General features: G+C 45.9%; 1 protein-coding gene across 1 annotated transcript; it reads right to left on the bottom strand.

Annotated features, from left to right (window-relative positions):
* Window positions 1-8039: 8039 nt before the first annotated feature.
* LOC128304343 (uncharacterized) lies at window positions 8040-15531 on the bottom strand. The gene is made up of 9 exons (XM_053041524.1): window positions 15273-15531; window positions 14524-15204; window positions 12692-14460; window positions 11632-12624; window positions 11399-11568; window positions 11249-11330; window positions 10941-11186; window positions 10338-10880; window positions 8040-10267 (listed from the first exon to the last, which is right to left on the bottom strand). Exons 1-9 carry the CDS (start codon window positions 15529-15531, stop codon window positions 8756-8758), a joined length of 6255 nt encoding a protein of 2084 aa, XP_052897484.1. The 3' UTR covers window positions 8040-8755.
* Between the last annotated feature and the right edge of the window lie 3518 nt (window positions 15532-19049).

Raw genomic sequence — 19049 nt, 5'->3', positions numbered from 1 at the left:
CCGCGGCAACAACTGCTTCTCAAGTTTTGCCTGCTGCAGAAATCCTCCAAACTGGTCACGGTACAGTGCCGCCGTCTGCTAGCTCAACAACAACAAAGAGTCAGCGGCTGTTCACGCAAAATCACACACATCCACTCTTCACCACCACACACATCCACCGATGAGTTCCCCATAGTAGCAAATACTCGTACACTATAAACCAGTACACCGAAAGACTACGCTAAGCCACTTAGGTACATAATACAGAGGCTTGAAGTAGCTTGCTTTAGCATTTACTAAGTAAAAAATTACCCATAACAACACTGCGTGATCTCGGAAACAATCCCGATGCGCGCTCTATCGGCGCATAATACGCACTATACACCAACACAAGCGAATATCACTCAGCGCACCACACACTATTTCACTCATTACACAATATACACGGAACACTTCACACTGCAACCACTATGCCAGCTGCGCGAACTGTTCCGGCAACCCAACCACACTACACATACGATCACAGCGCAAACACACAAAGCCAACATGAGGCATCACCGAACAACGCCATACTACCCGGCCGATTGGTCCTCCTGGTACCCGATGGCCCCTCACACGCATCGTTGACATTCATCCGGGCAAGGACCAACTCACACGATTAGTAACACTAAAAACGACCAAGGGGATCACGCGTCCGATCACTAAAACTTGCATTTCACTAGTAGCCACTAGGACCCAACAAACACGTGCCAACAACTTTAGTTTGTTTTGTTATAGCAGGCAGGAAGTTGACAGTTGACGATCGGTTTCGTTAAGTTTCGCCAGTGGTCGGAAGGTGAGTGCCAGGGGTACTCAAATACAGTTATAAATGCAACGGCGCAACGAAATAAAAAACTCACCTTTTTCTACGCTACATCAACTGCAACTCTTATTATTTGTTTAAATTGTTTATTTCAATTTGTCTGCATCAAAGCGACACAAGTAAGAACTTATTAGCAAATTTCCTTACAAATAAGCTCCAACTATGGAAAGTAAGCATGGAACTTAAAGGGAGGCACTTGGGTGAAAATACAGAGGCTTGAAGTAGCTTGCTTCAGCATTTACTGTGTACAAAATTACCCATAACAACACTGCGTGATCTCGAAAACAATCCCGATGCGCGCTCTACCGGCGCATAATACGCACTATACACCAACACAAGCGAATATCACTCAGCGCACCACACACTATTTCACTCATTACACAATATACACGGAACACTTCACACTGCAACCACTATGCCAGCTGCGCGAACTGTTCCGGCAACCCAACCACACTACACATACGATCACAGCGCAAACACACAAAGCCAACATGAGGCATCACCGAACAACGCCATACTACCCGGCCGATTGGTCCTCCTGGTACCCGATGGCCCCTCACACGCATCGTTGACATTCATCCGGGCAAGGACCAACTCACACGATTAGTAACACTAAAAACGACCAAGGGGATCACGCGTCCGATCACTAAAACTTGCATTTCACTAGTAGCCACTAGGACTCAACAAACACGTGCCAACAACTTTAGTTTGTTTTGTTATAGCAGGCAGGAAGTTGACAGTTGACGATCGGTTTCGTTAAGTTTCGCCAGTGGTCGGAAGGTGAGTGACAGGGGTACTCAAATACAGTTATAAATACGGATGCAACGAAATAAAACACTCACCTTTTTCTACGCTACATCAACTGCAACTCTTATTATTTGTTTAAATTGTTTATTTCAATTTGTCTGCATCAAAGCGACACAAGTAAGAACTTATTAGCAAATTTCCTTACAAATAAGCTCCAACTATGGAAAGTAAGCATGGAACTTAAAGGGAGGCACTTGGGTGAAAATACAGAGGCTTGAAGTAGCTTGCTTCAGCATTTACTGTGTACAAAATTACCCATCAACAACACTGCGTGATCTCGGAAACAATCCCGATGCGCGCTCTACCGGCGCATAATACGCACTATACACTAAAACAAGCGAATCTCACTCTGCGGTCTAGTTTTCCGTTCTCCGCTCATGACGCGCGAAAATGCATCATATGCCAGCAGGAGCACAACATCACTAAATGTCCGCGATTCATAACTAGGAGTCCGGATACCGTAGGGTAATGTCCCATAGGTTATGTATGAATTGTTTGCGGGACAATCGTCAAGCACGCGATTGCTCTTCGCAATACATTGGAGATACCTTCACTCAGCGCACCACACACTATTTCACTCATTACACAATATACACGGAACACTTCACACTGCAACCACTATGCCAGCTGCGCGAACTGTTCCGGCAACCCAACCACACTACACATACGATCACAGCGCAAACACACAAAGCCAACATGAGGCATCCCCGAACCAACGCCATACTACCCGGCCGATTGGTCCTCCTGGTACCCGATGGCCCCTCACACGCATCGTTGACATTCATCCGGGCAAGGACCAACTCACACGATTAGTAACACTAAAAACGACCAAGGGGATCACGCGTCCGATCACTAAAACTTGCATTTCACTAGTAGCCACTAGGACTCAACAAACACGTGCCAACAACTTTAGTTTGTTTTGTTATAGCAGGCAGGAAGTTGACAGTTGACGATCGGTTTCGTTAAGTTTCGCCAGTGGTCGGAAGGTGAGTGACAGGGGTACTCAAATACAGTTATAAATACGGATGCAACGAAATAAAACACTCACCTTTTTCTACGCTACATCAACTGCAACTCTTATTATTTGTTTAAATTGTTTATTTCAATTTATCTGCATCAAAGCGACACAAGTAAGAACTTATTAGCAAATTTCCTTACAAATAAGCTCCAACTATGGAAAGTAAGCATGGAACTTAAAGGGAGGCACTTGGGTGAAAATACAGAGGCTTGAAGTAGCTTGCTTCAGCATTTACTGTGTACAAAATTACCCATAACAACACTGCGTGATCTCGAAAACAATCCCGATGCGCGCTCTACCGGCGCATAATACGCACTATACACCAACACAAGCGAATATCACTCAGCGCACCACACACTATTTCACTCATTACACAATATACACGGAACACTTCACACTGCAACCACTATGCCAGCTGCGCGAACTGTTCCGGCAACCCAACCACACTACACATACGATCACAGCGCAAACACACAAAGCCAACATGAGGCATCACCGAACAACGCCATACTACCCGGCCGATTGGTCCTCCTGGTACCCGATGGCCCCTCACACGCATCGTTGACATTCATCCGGGCAAGGACCAACTCACACGATTAGTAACACTAAAAACGACCAAGGGGATCACGCGTCCGATCACTAAAACTTGCATTTCACTAGTAGCCACTAGGACTCAACAAACACGTGCCAACAACTTTAGTTTGTTTTGTTATAGCAGGCAGGAAGTTGACAGTTGACGATCGGTTTCGTTAAGTTTCGCCAGTGGTCGGAAGGTGAGTGACAGGGGTACTCAAATACAGTTATAAATACGGATGCAACGAAATAAAACACTCACCTTTTTCTACGCTACATCAACTGCAACTCTTATTATTTGTTTAAATTGTTTATTTCAATTTGTCTGCATCAAAGCGACACAAGTAAGAACTTATTAGCAAATTTCCTTACAAATAAGCTCCAACTATGGAAAGTAAGCATGGAACTTAAAGGGAGGCACTTGGGTGAAAATACAGAGGCTTGAAGTAGCTTGCTTCAGCATTTACTGTGTACAAAATTACCCATCAACAACACTGCGTGATCTCGGAAACAATCCCGATGCGCGCTCTACCTTCGCATAATACGCACTATACACCAAAACCAGCGAATCTCACTCTGCGGTCTAGTTTTCCGTTCACCGCTCATGACGCGCGAAAATGCATCATATCCCAGCAGGAGCACAACATCACTAAATGTCCGCGATTCATAACTATGAGTCCGGATACCGTAGGGTAATGTCCCATAGGTTATGTATGAATTGTTTGCGGGACAACCGTCAAGCACGCGATTGCTCTTCGCAATACATTAGAGATACCTTCACTCAGCGCACCACACACTATTTCACTCATTGCACAATATACACGGAACACTTCACACTGCAACCACTATGCCAGCTGCGCGAACTGTTCCGGCAACCCAACCACACTACACATACGATCACAGCGCAAACACACAAAGCCAACATGAGGCATCACCGATCCAACGCCATACTACCCGGCCGATTGGTCCTCCTGGTAGATGAGTCTGTACCAACAACCCGATGGCCCCTCACTCGCATCGTTGACATTCATCCGGGCAAGGACCAACTCACACGAGTAGTAACAATTAAAACGACCAAGGGGATCACGCGTCCGATCACTAAAACTTGCATTTCACTAGTAGCCACTAGGACCCAACAAACACGTGCCAACAACTTTAGTTTGTTTTGTTATAGCAGACAGGAAGTTGACAGTTAACGATCGGTTTCGTTAAGTTTCGCCAGTGGTCGGAAGGTGAGTGCCAGGGGTACTCAAATACAGTTATAAATGCAACGGCGCAACGAAATAAAAAACTCACCTTTTTCTACGCTACATCAACTGCAAGTCAGGCAAATATTACTACGTAAGAAAATAAAGGGTGTCCCCGAAAGTATAAGCACGATTTCTAACTGCCGTATCTAGTAAACGGATGACGTAAAATAGCTGATTCTTGATATGCTTGATTGTTTACATTCAGAGCTACTAGCTAGTGCATTAAAACTATTTCTTTCAACAGCGTCTGTTGAAATGCGAGGCATTTCCGTCGAAAAGCGCAAAAGCATTCTGCACAAATGGTGCTCGACTCCTAACATTTCGCTAAGTCAATTAGCGAAATCGGAAGGTGTGAGTATCGGAGCCGTACGAACCGCCATCCAAAAGTTTCGGGAGGAGTCCAGCTTTGAGGATGCGCCGAAAAGTGGCCGAAATCCTGGTCCTGTCGATCAGCGGTTGGACCGGGAAATAGCAAAAGCGTTCAAGCAAAGAAAGGAAAGCTCCATTCGCGATGTGGCTCAAAAACTGGGTATATCAAGCAGTAACATCCAACGTGCCAAGGCAAGATAGAATTTAAAAACGCATAAGAAACCAAAGAAACTGAAACGGAATACAAAACAGACCGCATGCGTTAAATATCGCGTTCGGAAGCTGTACGACAAGCTGCCGTGTCGCCAATCCTCATGCATCGTGATGGACGATGAGTCGTACGTAAATTTTGACTACAAAACTCTTGCGGGGAGTCAATATTACACCGTGCCTGAAAGCCAGGACATCGAAGAAGCCGAGAAATCTATTTTTCCCGAAAAATTCGGAAAAAGGCCGATGTTGTGGCAAGCCATTTGCGAATGCGGTATGATGTCCGAACCGTTTAATGACAATGGAGGATCGATCCCGACATCCGGGTGTGTTTGAACCGACGTTTGCTGGCCATGAAACGAAAACATGCTGGTCCAGTGTTGTTTTGGCCAGGTTTGGCCTCTGTCCACTATGCCAAAGACACGATCGCATGGTATGAAGAACATGAGGTACGGTACTTGCCGAAGGTAATGAATCCCCCGAACTGCCCTGAAGCCAGACCGATTGAATTATTTTGGGGCGCTAACCAAGGCACAATTGAGAAAGCATTTTAAAGCTACGGAGGACATCGACAGTTTTCGAAAAGACTGGAAGAAAGTGTCGAAAATCGTTCGGGACAAGTCTGTGCTAAGCCTGACGGGAGCCGTCCGATCAAAAGTGCGATCATTGGCATACGATTCAATTTTTTAATTTTTTGTTTTGAAATAGCATAAAACACTCCACAAATTCTTTTTATCAAATAAACATTAAGTTTCTTTAAGGTTTTTTTTATCTAACTTTTAAATCGTGCTTATACTTTCGGGGACACCCTTTAATCCGAAATCCGCAAAATCCGAACGGCATCTTAACGCGTATCTTAACCTAAATGAAATTGCCGGTGAATTGGACGAATGCAAAAGTACAATCACCTGTTTTGCCTTGTCGGGATTTGATTGCAGCGCCGCCGTGGACAGATTTAGTTATAGAGCTGTTACTCACCACACAAGTAGCAAATATGAACAAAAGACAAAATAAACAAATATTTAAATAAAGTTTCATCTCACTGTGAACCTGTATAGTTGCAGTAAACAAATCCTTTATTGAATGATTCCCCTCCAGCGGTCAGTTTCCTCCAGAAGGCAAGCTCTAAATTGTGCGGAAATAAGCGAATGGCCTTACGCCGCACACCATGGCACACCGAAGCTAGCAACGATATCAGCCCACCAGTCCTACCATCGTACAATTCCCATCCGTTTTACACGGTGATCTATATCGCGTATTGCTTTCAAAGATTCATCACTCACATGTGTTGTGATTCCTTAGCTTATGTTGCTGATTTCCGTTTGATCCCACCATTTCATAACCACGCGCTCTCGCTATTCGTTCTACTATTCGTTCAACAATGTTTTATTTTAGTTAATGCGCCACATAAGATTCCTCCGTCCCTAATCCTTCTTAGTCTTTTAACGCAATACGCTCGCCTTTAACAATGAATTGCTCTCGTTTTCGTTACTGTTATTGTTCATCGCGTTCATTCGTTTTATCGGTTTGCTTATTGTAATATGGCCAACATTCCAAATCGGATGCCACATATCGTGTGGTAAGCAAGGCGTTGCGCTCTAAACGCATGCCACGTTGCCTTCAGTCCGAGAACAGATCGGTAAAATAACAAACAACAATGCACGCAACGTTCTACTACTGGGCGTGGATGTCGGATGCGAACATGAAGTGTATCTGTGCGTGTAATCTACCTTGCTGTAATTATATTTCCTAATTAATATCTTATATTGCGTACTACTAGTAACTGTACCACGTTCCCACATGCTTAATGCCACACTCTAGCCGAGCCGAAACGAAATGAAACGAAAGCTTTATGGTGTGGTGAAATTAAACTAAACTGTACATTCGCTTTCTTAACGAATCATATGCTGTTGGACTAGAATAATGAAGTCTGTGTGATAAATAAAGTTTGATTACAATGGGCATGGCATGTCTTTTGTGATGGAAATGTTCTAAAATCCACTACTAATTAAGTGAAAGACACATCCATGAATGAGAATTCGCAATCTCTCCCCCAAGAACTCTTCTTTTCGTCCGCCTGTTTTGTGGTAGTAGCATGTTAGTCTTGTAATCGTAACCCAAAGAGGCCATACTACTTCAATAAGAGATTTTTTGCTTGCTTGCTTCAATTTACGGCATCAAAACGTTTAATCTTTCAATCAGAACATCAGGAGCGTCACACTGCTGAATAGCGGTGTCGCGCTTGAACTGCCACTGTGATGAAAATTGTGTCGTCTACGTTGAAGCATGTGCTACAGCTAATGTGCTTATCTACTGCTTATTACCGTAGCTTTTGATAAATAATTATTAACATAAGATTGGATTATAATGAAACGGTTGTTAATTTTTTTTATGTTCTCTCTTTCTGTTGCTGATAGTTTGATAATTTATAAAACGTTGGGGAAATGGCGAACAAAATGTGCGTGGCCTCTTAATTACACTTCAACTGATGCTTAATCATCCATCACACAACGCACACATCAAACGAAGTTAATCAGATTGCGCGCTGCGACTGAAACAATATAGCAGAGCAGTAATTAGTGTACCATGTCAAGTAGACACATTACATATTTTTTGTGTCTGTTTGTTTGTTGTGTAACTACGAAGCTTGTCCGATCGCATAGTGAGTTATCTTAACTTGTTAATTATGTAGTACTGCTAATCCGGCCGATCGTTGTGCATCCTTTCAACTTGGGTTGATAATTATAGGACAACAAAAAAGTTAATTAAAAGGATGCATGCTAGTCTAATTCGATTGATGTGTTGTGGAGTTTTCGTCCGACGATCTTAGATTGCGTTGGTGGGAAAGATAATAATTTAACGTACGTTGTATAAGCGAAAACAAAACATCCGCAGACAACACTTGATGAACACACACGCACACGTACCAAAGGAAACAAAAACCGGCAAACGTACACTAATGCGCCTATTTTGTTAGATATCGTCCTATAAAGTTGTACAAAAAATCGATAATAAATAGTTCGCCAGGGTGGCTAGGGCCAAAAATTTGCTTTCAAAAGTACCATTATAGGCCACGAGTACAAACTAATTCTCGAAACAGTCAATACAGCACTAATAGGATTATCATTGTGCGTTCACACCGCGTATTACACTAATCTGGCACTGTTCCCGTGCACCTGTATTCGAGCAACCTTCCTGCAACGTTCCTTCTATTGGTGAGATGTCACATCGAAAACGTTTCGTTGTTACTTTCAAAAGTTGTAAAAATGATTGCATTAAAATTCGTCCTAACCAAAACGCTTCACCGTACATTGCTTATTCGCGAGTTGTCTTTTGCTACGCGATCGGGTACTGAGAATAGTGTAAAACTTACAACAGAAAACAAATACATAACTGAGCATAGCGAGTGTCTTTCCTATCACAAACTAATATCAATGTATGATTTGTTTTTATTTTGTCTGGTACCACTCGCTTTTTTTAAAAGAAATCGTTTTGCTGCACCGTGCGTGCCTAAAATTTGAAAGTTTAAAAAAATATTGCACAATTCGTTCAGTACGTACAGCGCACAGAAAGGAAAGGCGAGAAGGAACTAGAGCCATCGGTTAGAACGGTACCGGGAGTAATCGCCCACTAGCGTGCTCGTTCTTGAACGTCCTGTTCCAGCTCACCGACACCGAACGCGTATAGTCATTTGAAGCGGTCAAAGTGTTCCAGCAGCTTCTGGCAAACGGTAACATTGAACGTGGTGCTCAAGGCCTTACATATAGTGTCCGTGTTTTCGAGCTTACGCATCACCTGACCGCCGGATGTTCTTGCCCCATGCCCAAACAGTTCCCCGGTCAGTAATGGATTGCCGTTGTTGTTGTTGAACTTGTCCAGCAGCTTACGCTCCAGTGCCAGCACCTCCGTATCGATTCCGGCACCACCGGTCGCGGCCAAACGCGACGACGTTAGCAGATTGTTCAAATTGTTAAAGTACAGCACGGATGCCAGCTGCACCAGGTAGCAGTCGAGATTGCGCAGAAAGAATTCCTCCAGCACATCCACGCTTAAATTGTGCCGAATGAAGAACATGAACAGTTCGTAGATGAAGTACTTGATGTTGCCCATCTCCATCGGTATGATGTTGGAGTCCTTCGTGAAGTACTCGAAAATTTTGACCATGTTTTGCGTTTGGCAGGCAATCGCCGCAGTCGACGCGGAAGACGACAGTGACGACGAGCGCATCTCCAGTATTAGCCGGAACGCTTCCACGTAATCGTAGTTCAGCATCAGCATGCGGATATGATACTCCGATCCACGCTTGGTCAACTCCAGCACATCGTCCTGGCTGTACAAACCGTGAAAGATGTACAGGCAGTAGTGAATGAAATCATTGCCCAGCAAATGGCGCTCGTTACACAGACGCGACGTATCCATCGAGCGATCCGCTCCACCGTTAGTTCCTCTACCCGCCGATTGCTCAGCCATGCCCGCATCACCATCCTCATCTTCATCTTCATCTTCATCCTCTTCGTCCTCCTCTTCATCATCCAAAGCCAGCGACGTCGGGGATGTAGCGTACGAAACCGATTGCAACGAAGACATGGCACTGTTCGCGTGATGTTGCTGCAGCTGCAACCCCAGCAACTTTCCTTCGCCCAACGGGTCCGGCAGCTCACCTACCACATCGTCCACCTCGGCATTGCTGACATCGTTCAGACTTGAGCTTATTGTCGAAATATTATTGCTGATCTGTTTCTCCAGGATACTCTTTATCACGAACGAACGCCTAAACTTCGGCATCGATTTCAGGAACCGTAGCGACTCGTCATATCCGAGCCCATCGTTTGCCGGCAGCTTCACCTCGTACGGTGCCTCGATGAACTGGGAGCTGTCCGGGATCCGGACGACACGGTTCGAGATCGGCAAGCGCACCAGCTTGCCCGGTATGCCGGTACGATCGAGATTGATCTCTTTGGCGCACTGGCCCATATTGTTATTGCCCCAAGCCTTCACCAGATGTTGCTTCGTCATGATGAGGGTAAAATCGGCACCACACTCTACGTGCTCCACATTGTCCACCATCTCGAGACGGGTCGGTATCAGCACCTCATTGCGACCACCTTCACGACCCAGCTGTCGTTCTATGTTCTTGCCCCAGGTGTAAATGGAACCGTCCTCTGTTACGATCGCAAAATGATACAATCCGCTCGAAATCTGTAAATGGTGACACGATTATTAAAACCCTCGCAGTCACCCTCTTCCTCCCGCATGCGTTTGATCTTACCTTTACAATTCTTCCCTCCACCAGCGATGTATCGACAAACGATGGGAAAAGATGCTCCATTGCTTCGTCACCAGAGTTGACAGCCGCTTTATCTTCCGACTCATTTGCCGATGCGAGCTTTTCATTACTCGCCGGACTATCGTCAGTTATCTTTATCTCCGGTATAATAATACTGCTGTCTGATTGTCCTGCGACGGTGTCATCGTCAGACTGCTGGTTGTCGACTTGCTGTTCTGCCTGTATGCCTACTTCCTCCTTCTTACTTGATTCTTCACCAGTTAAAGCGGAACCGTTTTCCTTGCCCGAATCGTCCTCCGTCGGTTGTGCTGCTCTGTGTTCCGCCGAGGAAGATTCCGGTTCGTTTGAAGCTGGATCCGTTGTGTGGAACTTTGATGCCGACCTTAAAATGGAGCTGAACTTTGAGTAGCTACCGCTCTTGCCGGTGTTGGAGGATTTTGCCCGCTTTCTTGCCTGCGTGGCCAAACGTAACGCTTGCGGTGAAGAACCCCAGGTGTACAGCCTGTTTGTGGTTGTCAAGACGAGCTGAAAGGATGCAGATATGAATGCGATTTCTTAAGAAAAAAAAATCGACGCATTGCTTACATTCACAAAAAGTTTGGTGTTGATAACTGATATCTCTTCGTCTAGCAGAATTTTGCGTGGAACGAGCGAGATCAAGAATGATTTTCCATTGCGCGTGTCAACAGTTATTCCAAATGGATCCTCCTGTCCCAAACCCAACTGTCCATAATGATTGGAACCGAACACATACAGGCTGCTGTGAGTTTCTTGCTGTCCACGGCACAACACCATAGTGTGGGCGTGACCTAGCGCAATTTGTAGAATTTTCTGAAAGTGGAAAGTGAAATATATGAGAAAAAAACACCTCTCAACGAATCGAACAGGCATACCTTGTTTCGGAAAAATTCCACAATCTTTGGTTTGTTGCAATCGTTCACCGTGCCATGTCCAAGCTGTCCAAATACGCCCCATCTGCGGACGGATATTAAAATGGTTGGAACTTGTTTGACACGATTAAAAACGGACATCTTATTACTTACCCCCAAGTATACAATAATCCATTAGCCACAACCGCATTATGATACTGTCCGGCAGCGAAATGGGTAATTCCTTTTCCATCCAGTGCATTCACGAGCATTGGTTGAAGTGCGTTAATCACATGATTGCCGATTCCGAGCTGACCCAGATTGTTGGCTCCCATTGCATACAGCTAGAAGTAAATGGGGAAAAATTACCACAAAATTCTAATCAACAAATTGTTCCTTCCACTTACTCCATTGCTGGTGAGAAACAGAGTATGAAGCCGACCACACTGTACAGCAAGCACATCAAGTTCGATCTGACGCAAGAAACTAAGGGCCGGTGGTTGTCCATTCGGTCCAATCGCATCCCCTTGCAGAGCGGTACGACTAAGCGCACAGTTAACGCCGTTCGAGCCCCAAATGTATGCCGCATGGTTAACAACTGCCGCCGAATGAAAGAACCCGGTTGCGATAGGTGAAAACCGTGCCAAACGCATCTCGACCGCACGCTCCTCATGATGCACCCGTACGTGCTTGAGCGCATTCAGGAACGATCCGTCGTGGTGCATTTTCAACTGCTGAGCCCGTATCGATACGGCCAGAAACGTTTCGATCAGTGCCTTGCAGAAGAACAGCAAATGTCGCCCGGACGGTTCCTTCGCAGTACTTTCGTGGTTCGACAGTCGATGCATCAGTGGACGATACACGGGATGGAACGGGTTCAGCTGGTGGATCAAACGTTCCAGTACGTTGATATCGAACACGTCGAGATATTTGCGTATCAGCTGGAAGTAGTTGATCGTATAGTCTTGCAGATAGATCAAACACTCCATAAACAGCTCGTTCGACAGATTGTACATAAACGCGTTCGTTTCGGCCGGTGTTGCTGCCGGCGTTTCGGCAATCGTTTGCTCCCAGGTGCCTACGAGACAGGTGAAAACGTCCAGACAGGTTCCGCGCGTCATCGCAAGCAGTACCGCTGTTGAGTAGAGTTTCCCGTGGGCAAGCATTATGCACGCTAAGCTCGTATGATATTTGCTGTTCGTGACGATATAGTTCCACAGCGGGATGTAATTCTTATCCACCGTGCAGCGCTCACAAAGCGTCAGAAACATCAGATTCGACAGATGGAACTGGTCGGAAGGTGAAATCTGCACATCCAGCATTACGTCATCGTTATCGTACGAAAAGTCGCTACACTGTGCTCCGGTGTTGATGGGTTTCAGAGTGGTTCGAGAATTAAGCTAAAAGAAAAATACAACCAACAAGATAAAGTTAGCTAATATTTCCAAGCAAACACTACTCACTTACATTCATCAAAGAATCATAAACAACGTTCCCGAGGTGTGCCTCATCGACCAGCTGTCGCATGACATCGTGCATCAGGAACTGGCTATTGATAATGTGCGAGTTGCGCAACGCCATAGCGGACAGTTTCATCAGCGCTTTGCTTTCATTGGCCAGTGCCAGCTTCAGGGCCGTCTTCATCGGTGACAGTCGGGCCACGTTGTATGTCATCAGCGCTTCGGAAATTCGTTTCCTTCGCAACAAGACATCCCCGGCGTACTCGATACAGCTTGCCAACGGGAGACCGAACGTAGCACAGAAATCTTCACAAGCAGCCCAAATATTCTTGTGGGCGAGATTAAGGAACAAATTTTTCCCACTTTCCGCCAGCTCGACCGAGTACAGGTTCCGATCGGTAACGATCAGCGCTTGATCGAACTCAATGGTCGGAAATTCTTCTGCCATCACCTGCTGCTCCGACATATCCAGCTTCCGTTCCATACGCAATCCACGCTGAATTCGGAGATAGTTTGAAATGGCCGACTTCTGGAAGATCGATCTGCCTTCGTTCGCGTCCGCAGCGTTCGAGCCAGTTGGCTGTTGTGGATCAGCATCGGAGCCGGCGGTCCCCGTTGGGTGCATGGCACTCTCCATCTTCTGACCACAAGCGGACATACGATGAATGTCAAGAACACGCTCATCCCGAAAACGAAACACACCCAACAGCGAATGCTCGTTGAAATCGCAATCGTCGCCCATCTTCATTGCAGCTATCTTGCAACTGACAACGCTGACTGTGTTCGGTACGCCCGTATCAGTTATGCTGCTGCTTGTTTCATCCGGCGAATTATTTCCATCCAATTTCGTTTCCGATGGTCCCTCCGGTGGTGTGTCGATCAATTCTTCCGCCGGCAAGCTGTGCAGTACGTACAGCACATTCTTGGTCAGCAACGTTGTATGGCACTGATTCGGCAGCTTGTAGATGTGAAGCGGTATCAGGCTAATGTCCATACGGTGCACGGACAGTGTGTCTGAGTAGGAATGGAGCGCACTTAGCAGATATTTCCCATCCAAATGCTGCACCACAAAGTACGGACCTGCCGGGGTTGTAAGAATTTCCGGATACATGCCGGGCAGTTCCATCACAGCCAGATTAGCCGCCTGTTCCTTGTACTTTTCGCGTTCCTTCGCACGGATTCGACTTTCCGACAGTTTCAGCTTCAGCGTGCCAATTTTCTTCGCGCCTAGATCGCGCAACGACAGCAGCCGAGCTTTGGCGGCAGGAAACAGTTTGGGCAGGGCGCCCTGCTGCTGTCCTGCCTTGTCGTTTCCGTCCAAGGCGGATTCGTTTTCTACCTTCTCGAAATCATCACCCGAGGGTGGTTCCGAGCTGTTAGGGCTCGAATCATTGCTATCACCATCGCTGTTTTGCGGCAGACTTGAAGCGGGTTGACGTTGCTGACTTCCACCAGCCGATTCACCGTCCTTTGGTAAAGATAGTACAATTTGCCAGTCTTCTATCGGTACGGAACGATCATCACTATCGGTACCGTCGGTTGACAGCGATTTCATCAGCTCTGATTTCAGATCTTGCACCGACGTCGGAGTGATGGCACCGGGAAAAGTATACTTGATGGATTTTTGCTCCAGAAGCAGCTTCCATTGCTCTTTGGTAGAGGTATTTATCATCAGACTGATCGTTTCCATGCTGTTATCCTGGCAGATAATAAGCTTTTCGATCGATCCACGCTCACAGTTGGTGTCCCCGAGGAAGGAACAATTTGGCATAAGACCTGTAGGAAAAGAGACACGTTAAGAATATCTCAATGAAAGCGATCGATCACACAATTCCTTACCTACAACACATATCGAACCGTCCGAATAGCCTAAAATAGCTCGCGGTTCGTTGGCCAGCGTTTTCCACCAGCTGCAGCACGTGGGATACGGACAGGATAATGATGCCGTTGATTCCAAACTGGAACTAATGGAGAACGTTTCTTGCGGCGTGGATGACTTGGATGCTGCCTCCCCGGTCATACCCATACCTTCCTTGAGCTGACACCCATCGGCGAAGAAATCTTCGATCGTTTGCATCGCGATCGGAGTGTCGGTTCCGGTGGCTGATATGCTACGATTTGCATTCTCTTCCTGGCGGGCCCTTTCCAGTTGCTCAAGAAATAATTTTCGGTAGATACTGTTGAGTGAGAAGATTTCATCGATCTTGTGCGTCGTGTAGCTGGAGCTGGACTTTTTAATCGTCGGTGCGTCAAAGATAACGTTCGGTTCCGACGCAGGACTGCCCCCGCTCGCCCCCGTACCCTTAAGGCTAGCCTCGGAAGCAACTGACGAACGGTGCGACGACACTGCCTGTGGATGATTGTTGTGCGAATTGTTGGGACAGGTTTGGGGATTTGGGCACTCATGCGGCCCAATGAAGGGGACGATGAAAGAGGTAATCTCAGGAGCCCGTTTACCATCTTCGAAGGATTTATCACAAATTGCCAGCGCTGGCACAATGTGCAGCGTGTTGTCATAGCCTGCAGGAGCCGAACAGAATGCTGTTCAAATCGATCGCGTTGTGGTAATGGAGAAAGCAAATACTTACAAAACACCAACAAACGGCTACCAGCGTTATCGAAGCACACGTCCTGAATTTTCTTCTGATTCTCAGCGAACCAACACAGGAGCATCAGGTGCACTTCGCCGTGGCCATCAATGTACCGGAACAATATCTGATCATTCTGTCGCACTAGGCACAATAGCTGATACTCCTGCTCGATTATTATGCTTGCCGATAGTTTTGCATTCACGTTTGTGATCAGTGTCGATAGGCGGAGCACGTCCCAATCTTTTAGCGAAGCCATTAAATAATTTTCCGTGCCGAAGGAACAAGAAAAAGTCTTTTGTTTTTTTTAAGCAAAACAATTTGACAGCGCCTGATTATTTTGACGTTACGACTTTGACATTCCAGTTGTCAGGAGCACAGGGTTGTTCCCAAACGCAGGGGTTGATGGTACGAAATTTAATACAATGTTTTGAGCTCAATTATATGTTTTTCCAACAGTTTTTAAAAACTTGAATGCACACCTGGTTTAAAAACATTAATGTTATCTAGAAAAGCTCATTTGCCACGTTGAATCGTTAAATTAAAGCGGGTAAATGTAAAGATTCAGAAACCGATTTGGTTTGAAGCAGCCCTGCAATGCAAACGCCCGAAAGTATGCAAAGCGCATGCCATTTTTTCAATTTCAACGCTTTACTTTACGTTACTTCAAACCGATCGTTTGTCTTCATCGATCGTGCACAATTTCAATCTTATGCAACATATTTGAGAAGATCCTGTGGTCATGTCTAAGACCAGACAACCAGTCGCATAAAAATCGGTGAGTGCACATCAACAGAAAAAGTGTGAAACGAGCAAGTAGAGATGACGTGAACAAACTGAGTAGAAACGTCGATATAAATAGTGAGCAACTGCGATTGAACATAAGCTATTGCAAGTTGAAGCTATTGAACTACTGGAGCAGCGCAAGACTACCGAATGGAGTCTATCTTAAAAGAGTTAGAAAAAAGATTCAAGTAAAATAAAACTCTAAACTCTAAACTCACACATGAGTACTTGACGCGTGAGTTTTTTTATTCGGTTGCAGTGTCCAGATGTTTCCATCCAAGCCGGACATTCCATCAACTAATGCGTTACCCTTGATGCTACTTGACGGTCAGTATTCATCACCAATTGATAAAAAAATGTTACAAAAATTAGTTTCTTCTCTCATAATTTACCAAAGCTACAGATACGCTAACAGCCGTAACAAATTGGCCACCGCCGGCTGTACCTCACAGTCAGATACATTCGTCAAGACAACCAAGCCAAGTGACAGCGATTAAGCATAATTAAAATTTTCGGCATCATTTGAGTTTGTCAACATCTCAACCGTCTGCAGCTACTGTTGACGACTGCGTGTGATCCTGCCTGGGGTATCGGTACGGTAACATATGGCGAAGTGATGCAGGAAAATGGAAAGAATTTCAACGTCACACGACGCCGTTGGAATAAATACTGACAATGTGTGTGGGCCTAATTAGTAAGAGATGGGATTTTTTCTTCGGATACAATTTAGGATAATGCAGAGCTTAATGGACTGCAACGAACTCTCTCTCTCTCTATCTCTCTTCTTGGCGTAACAACCTACTAGGTCATGCCTGCCTTTTGTAGCTTACTAGACTTATTTTACCCCATAGCCGCGGATAGTCAAGGCCATGCTACGTGGGATTAGTCCGGAAGGGAATTTGGTCCGGTCCGTTCGTGTGAAGACCGGCGCCTCCACCATCATTCCAATGGGCCGCGTCACTATAACGAGCTATGTTTCGTAATATTTAGAAGAGCCATTAATTTATTTTGAAGATTATATAAAACGAAAAAATCGCTGAAAATAGTACAATAATCTATATCAAGTACATGTGTAGTCCAAGATTAGTTCTCTAAAGATTCAATGTTTAATTTTGGTAACAGAAAACGTGAATGACATTATGCGAAGGAATATCCAAGAACATTCCTGCCTACGATCCCAACGCTGAGCATAGCGCGATATTGCAGGATTGCTAAACAGGACCTGTGTGAACGAACCAGCAAAGGTGAGAATCATAATAAAACACCCTTAAGAAGACTCACATGTCCGTGCACTTTCTCGTGCAAACGCAAAAACTTCAAACTGGGCTGGCATTTGGATGGGAAATGAACACCTCGTTTGCAATCGTAACAACCCTTGCCAGGATCGTACCGGATCGCGCATTCAGCGTGGTAGCGTGAAAAGATCGAGGTGGCCAAAGAAACCTCCTCCCTCCCAATCCTGCAACCCCCAAATGTGGTGCCGCATATCGCGATTCATAATTTATGAACCGAATCGGTTAGCCGCAGGGCTATCCGGTTGAGCGTGGTAGTGTGCATGGTGTGCCACAAAGGTCAAGCAATTAATGCAACGATCGGTCAAATCCGTGTGAACTTTCCATCCTCGCGCCGATCGCAAAATATATCGCACGGTGGAAATTTATCACACATTTTAACAATGGAGGATATGCTTGCGGGAGGTGCAATTTGCAGTTGGTATGACCATCAGTTATGCTTTTGCTTATGAGAGATGCTTCTTCTTTTTGGTTGTGCCTGAGAGTACCTTTACTTGACTCTGATTCTGCAACATTTTCTTTGCATAAAACATAGTTTATATGGGTTAATGTTTTACTCCTTACTCCAGCGCAATGCATCATGATTGATCAGATGCTTGGTTTAGAACGATGCGATGTAGAATTGACAACCTCCGGGGCAACAGAGTACGGTACAGAGCATAAAGTGATCATACGAACGACACCGGTAATGGTTACCACTCAAAACCGCCACCGAGCATAATAAAAACCGATCGCGCGTGTGCATGCTGTCGTTGTTTGTTGCATCAAATCGGCAAGTGCCGATTGGCGCAGAAAAGGGCCCAAGCACACACACATAAATGGGTTTGCCCTTCCCGCCTGCTCCTGCTATGCTGTCGCTGGAAGAATCAAAGCTGCTGCTAACGTGGGGAGTGTGTGCAACAAAAAAAAAAACAGCAAAAAAGAACACCTTCCGCTTCGGAACCGTCTCGGCGAACCCACCCGCCCATACCGGAATGCCCAAAAAAGATGGCACAGGCAGAGACGAGTGGAGCGCAAAACGCGCCGGCCAAAGCATAATAATGCAACATCATTACGCTGATGCATTGCGCGCTGGTTGGCTCGAGGTCGTTTTACCATTCCGGACCCGTACTGGTCCGGTCGGGTGGCGGCCTTCGCCACGGCGCTGGCACTGACCCCCGCTGACACGCCGGCGTGGAAGATGAAAATGGGCAGCCAGACAAAATGGAAAACGCATTTTCTGCCGTTCTGCCACCATTGCCACGCCACGTACCGGAGGCCGTGTGCGGAGACGTTCGCGATGGAACGCTGCCATACGCGGTGTCTGTGCCGGGCTGAACCGATGCTGCGTCGTGTTGTGTTTGGATGACGGCCGTGCCCGTTATCGTTTTCGGTTGCTTGCGTGTGCTTGCGAGTGGGATGCCCTCCGGTGGGAGGTGTACAGTAATAAAATGAAAAAAAAAATGAACACATCTCACACACACACACTGCGAGAGCAAAATGAAAATATCCTACCCGGCATTGTACCTTTTCACTCGCAGCGCACCGATCACTGCGCTCCATCACCTGCCCAAGGCGAAAATGAAGCATCGATAATGTAGCTTGAAATATCGATATTGATTCAGCACGTCTTGCACTTTTCTTCAAAAAAAAAATCTGTTGCAGTTATTGCTGTTCCCTTCCGGACGCATTCATCGTGCCGTCCCATCGGGCTTGTTGC

The sequence above is a fragment of the Anopheles moucheti genome, chromosome 2, assembly GCF_943734755.1.
Source record: "Anopheles moucheti chromosome 2, idAnoMoucSN_F20_07, whole genome shotgun sequence".
Classification (NCBI taxonomy): domain Eukaryota; kingdom Metazoa; phylum Arthropoda; class Insecta; order Diptera; family Culicidae; genus Anopheles; species Anopheles moucheti.
This window is presented reverse-complemented; position numbering and strand designations above follow the sequence as displayed.

Coding starts and splice junctions, on each gene's coding strand:
- LOC128304343 (XM_053041524.1), bottom strand. CDS start 15,531: ATGGCTTCGCTAAAAGATTGGGACGTGCTCCGCCTATCGACACTGATC. Junction 12,625..12,691: donor TTTATGATTCTTTGATGAAT/GTAAGTGAGTAG, acceptor TTTTTCTTTTAG/CTTAATTCTCGAACCACTCT. Junction 10,881..10,940: donor ACACCAAACTTTTTGTGAAT/GTAAGCAATGCG, acceptor GCATCCTTTCAG/CTCGTCTTGACAACCACAAA.